At 37.8% G+C, this 5,000-nt stretch overlaps 1 protein-coding gene across 1 annotated transcript in view; it reads right to left on the bottom strand.

Moving 5' to 3' along the window:
* nphs1 (NPHS1 adhesion molecule, nephrin) overlaps positions 1 to 5,000 on the bottom strand; it is a 114,588-nt gene that overhangs the window by 11,352 nt on the left and 98,236 nt on the right. The window contains exon 22 of the mRNA XM_063016447.1: positions 701 to 812. Coding sequence (XP_062872517.1) covers positions 701 to 812 — 112 coding nt within the window. The remainder of the gene's footprint in view (positions 1 to 700; positions 813 to 5,000) is intronic.

The raw sequence follows: 5,000 nt of genomic DNA, 5'->3' as shown, positions 1-5,000 counted from the left end.
CTACTATTACTACTACTTTTACTAGTACTACTATTACTATTACTACTACTATTACTACTACTACTACTATTACTACTACTACTATTACTACTATTAGTACTACTACTTCTACTACTACTACTACTACGATAGCTGCTACTATTACTACTACTTCTACCACAACTACTATCACTATTACTACTGCTGCTACTTGTAGTACAAGTACCACCACCAGTACTACTACTATGATCACTGCTACTACTACTACTACCCCTCTTTCTCCTCCTCATCCTACTATTACTACTACTACTAATACTACTGCTAATAACAATCATATATTACTAGAGCTGCTAGCCTTCTAGTACTACTATTGCTACTACTACTATTATTATTACTACTACTGCTACTACTAATAATAATAACAATAATAATAATAATAATAATAATAATGCATAATAGTTTGATAATAATTTATAATAAATAATAGTATAATAATAATTTAATACTGCTGATAGCTTACTATTACTTCTACTACAACTACTGCTGCTACTACTACTATCACTACTACTAATAATAATAATAGTGAGGGACCAACATTCTGAAGCTGACTTTGGGGGTACAGATATGCTTTTTCTCACTGTATCTTAAGGACATATGGAGGTATTTATGTGTTACCTTTTTTAGCAGTTATTTCAGCTTTATTCAACACAATGTGACTGACCTGACCCGGAAATTCTGGATGAGACCTCCGTCAAAGCCCGGCATCCACTCCAGAGTCACAGAGCTGGGCGAGACACTCAGTAGCTTTAGGTTTGAGGGGGGGTCAGGATAATCTGAGAGACGGACAGAGACACTTTTATTACTGATCAGTCAAAATCCACCACACTTCTATAAGACATGTTATTAGACACCATAACTCCATTAATAAAGGTGTTATAAACATTTACAGCCTGAAAAAGCCGTTAGTGTTGGTCAGTGGTTTCATGCAGCGCTGTGGAACCTCTCTGAGAGGTTAGAACCTGCGATCATGTAAGAGCAGCTCTGAACAATCGGATGACGGTGATAATGATGATGATGACAGCAGTAAAACTGACAATAGTGATGATCTCTAATTAACACATATAATGATGATAATGACAGTGATAATGAGGACAACATTAAAGACACCAATAACAATAGAGATAATGATGATAATGACAGTAGTGATGAACATCATAATACCACTGATTAAAACAGCATCAGTAACACTAACGGAAAATATTACTGAGGACGAAAAAAGAGACATTATGATGGTAATGCTGAGGATGGTGATTACACTCACAACATCAACAATAAGTAAAAAATAATAATGCAACACTAACATTTACATTTACACACAGTCTAATAATCCAGTATTAACAAAATGATTATGGTTACAGTACAAGACAATAGTGATTGCACCTACAACAACATCAAATATATTATGGTAACGTGAAGGACTATAGTGTTAACACAAGAAGAAACAACAAAAAGGATGATGGTAACTCTGAGGACAATAGTGATCACACCAAATACATCATCAAAAAGAATGATGGTAACACGGAAGAATAGTGATTACATCAACAGAAAGGATGGTGGTAACTCCAAGGAAAATAGTGATTACACTAGTAAAAACAACAAAAAGGATGATGGTAACACAGAGGACAATAGTGATCACACCTATCAATACATCAAAAAGGATGACGGTAACGCTAAGGACAGTAGTGTTTACATGTACTACTACAACAAAAAGAATGATGGTAACACTGAAAACAATAGTGATCACACCAGAGACAACATCAAAAATGATGATGGTAAAACGGAGGACAATAGTGATCACACCAGAGACAACAACAAAAAGGATGATGGTAACGCTGAGGACAACAGTGATTACACCTACAATAACATTAAAAACAAACAATGGTTACATGGAGGACAGTAGTGATCACACCAACAACAACATTAAAAAACGATGATAGTAACTTGGAGGACAGTAGTGATTACACCTACAATAACATTTAAACAGTGGTGAATCTACCTAGGAGTCACTGATTTACTGAAACTTCTACATTTATACTTAATAAAACAATAAAACGAATAAAAGTGCATAACATTCAGCTTATAATAAGATGTTTGTGTTGGCAGCAAACCCCTCAGTATCTGTTTTATTATCTTAAAAAGCCTGTTCCTCCTGTACAACATCAGGAAGATTCGACCATTTCTCTCCAGGGAAGCTACCCAGATTCTGGTCCAATCACTTGTAATCTCACGGCTGGACTACTGCAACTCCCTCCTGGCAGGAGCTCCCATGTCCACTATTAAACCCTTGCAGCTCATTCAAAATGCAGCTGCCCGTCTGGTTTTTAACCAGCCCAAACACTGCCACATCACCCCACCGCTGCCACATCATCACCCCACCGCTGCGTTCTCTTCACTGGTTTCCTGTAGCTGCACGCATTCAGTTTAAAACACTGATGCTCACCTACAAAGCCAAAAATGGACCAGCCCCAAGCTACCTTCGAGCCTAATCAAACCCTGCTCTGTACCACGCAACCTCCGAGCCACTAGTCTCGCTCGACTTGAGCCTCCACCCAGAACTAAAGGAAGACGAGCATCAGCATCAAGGTTCTTCTCTGTTCTAGCACCCAAGTGGTGGAATGAACTTCCTCTGTCTGTCCGAACATCTGAGTCTCTTGCTGTCTTTAAAAAACGATTAAAAACCTTCATCACCTTTTTACTAAACACTTAAGCTGACTTGTACCTATTTACTAACATTTTCCCAAAAAAAAAAAAAAAAAACCAACTTTGATTCTAACAGGTTTCAGCAGATTTGTGTTCTTTGACTGTTGTTTACTAAAATTTGAGAAATGAAATGTTTACTATGGAAGCACTTCTGTAAGTCGCTCTGGATAAGAGCGTCTGCTAAATGCAGAACATGTAAATGTAAAAAGGTGTTTTGGTTTTTATGGCAAAATTTTTATTCTGAACTGTTATTAGTGCAGAGCTTTTTCACTCACAGTTTAATTAAAAACATCCCACGTCTTTGTATGTGACAGCTCCAAAGTTAAGGTACCGGACTAGAAATCAGAGGGTTGCCAGTTCAAGCCACATCAACACCAAGTTGCCACTGTTGGGCCTCTTAATCTCAATTGCTTAAGCTGAATACAGTCACAAATGTAAGTCACCTTGAATAAAAGCATAAATATAAATGTTCATGTTTGGAGTGTTGACAGGGACGGTAATCATCATCACAATGCCAGTGATGACAGTGAAGACGGTAATGAGAATAACAGAGGTGATTATAATGGGATGAAAAGTGATGGCAAGTATGACTATAAAGACACAACAATATAAGACAGGACATAAAGTGACAACTACAGGCAACTGGATAATGGCGACAGTAGCGGTGATGACAATGACACTGACGATGATAGCAATAAAAATAGCAACAGTGATGACTTTTACCTTAAAACTAATAAACAAATGTGTCAGCGCTGCTACGCTGATGACAGGGAGTGATGGGAAATGCTTGCTTCAGCTCAGAAAAGGAAAGAGAAAGTCTGAGAGAGTGAGAGAGGAATTAAAATAGGTTTGAATTCGTGTCCCTCTGTGAGGAAATGCTAATTACACGGTACGCTTTTAAGACGGATGGCTAGGCGGGTCAGATCTGCTTCCTTAATTGTTCCAAACCCAGAAAAAGCATCGAGCGAAAATCTGCTTTATTTTTCTCTCTTTCTCTCATGTTGGCTTTTGCTGAAAAAATAATAAAAGCATTACAGATTTATTATTTCTGCGTCAGATTAAATAGCAGGAATATTCACGGCAGAGATAGTAAAGCAGGAAGGAAGGGAGGTGAATGCTGGATTGTATTTTATGGTTTTTATGATAAACATTAAAGGTCTGGAGGAAAGAAAGTGTGAGAATGGGGGGTGAGAGAGGTTTTAGGGCTCGAGATGCTTGATAGAGAGGGGAGAGAAAAAGAGAAGAAGCAATAAAAGGAGAAAGCTTCTTGAATATGATAATGTAGTTAAAGGTGAGTGAGATTTAGATTCTGTATTCCAGGCTGCTTCATTCACTAAACTGATGATACAACAAACCCATGATGGACCATGGTGCGAAAATTATAGATGCCAATCCACCCGCTGGCATTATTTTGTCAATTGGAGGAAACTGGAGTCATCACCATCATCATCATCATCATCATCACGATCCTCTCTGTTGCTGTTGTCCTCACTATTATCTTTGCCATCACTACTGTCATCATTCCCTTCATACTTTTTGTTGTAGTCGTAGGTGTGATCACTATTGTCCTCAGTGTTACCATCATCATTTTTGTTGTTGTCTTAGGTGGGACCACTACTGTCCTCTGAGTTACCATCATCATTTTTAATGTTGTCTCTTGTGTGATCACTATTGTCCTCAGTGTTACCATCATCCTTTTTGTTGTTGTCTTAGGTGTGATCACTACTGTCCTCCATGTTACCATCATCCCTTTTGATTTTGTCTCTGGTGTAATCACTATTGTCTTAAATGTTACCATCATCATTTTAATGTTGTTGTTGTCCTTTGTGTTACCATCATCCTTTTTGTTGTAGTCGTAGGTGTAATCACTACTGTCCTCTGTGTTACCATCATCCCTTTTGATTTTGTCCATGATGTAATCACTATTGTCCACAGAGTTACCATCATCATTCATGTTGTTGTCCTAGGTGTAATCACCTCTGTGCTACCATCATCATTTTTAATGTTGTTGTTGGTGTGATCACTATTGTCCTCTGAGTTACTATCACTGAGTTACTATCATGTTGTTGTCCTAGGTGTAATCACTACAACAAAACAGATGATGGTAACGCGGAGGACAGTAGTGATTACACCTAGGACAACAACATGAATGATGATGGTAACACAGAGGACAATAGTAATCACACCAATGACATCATCAAAAAGGATGACTGTAACTCAGAGGACAATAGTGATTACACTTACAGCTACATTAAAAAAGA

This window comes from Trichomycterus rosablanca, chromosome 20 (genome assembly GCF_030014385.1).
Source record: "Trichomycterus rosablanca isolate fTriRos1 chromosome 20, fTriRos1.hap1, whole genome shotgun sequence".
Lineage (NCBI taxonomy): Eukaryota > Metazoa > Chordata > Actinopteri > Siluriformes > Trichomycteridae > Trichomycterus > Trichomycterus rosablanca.
Note: the sequence above shows the minus strand (reverse complement) of the source record. Positions and strands in the feature narration are given on the sequence as shown.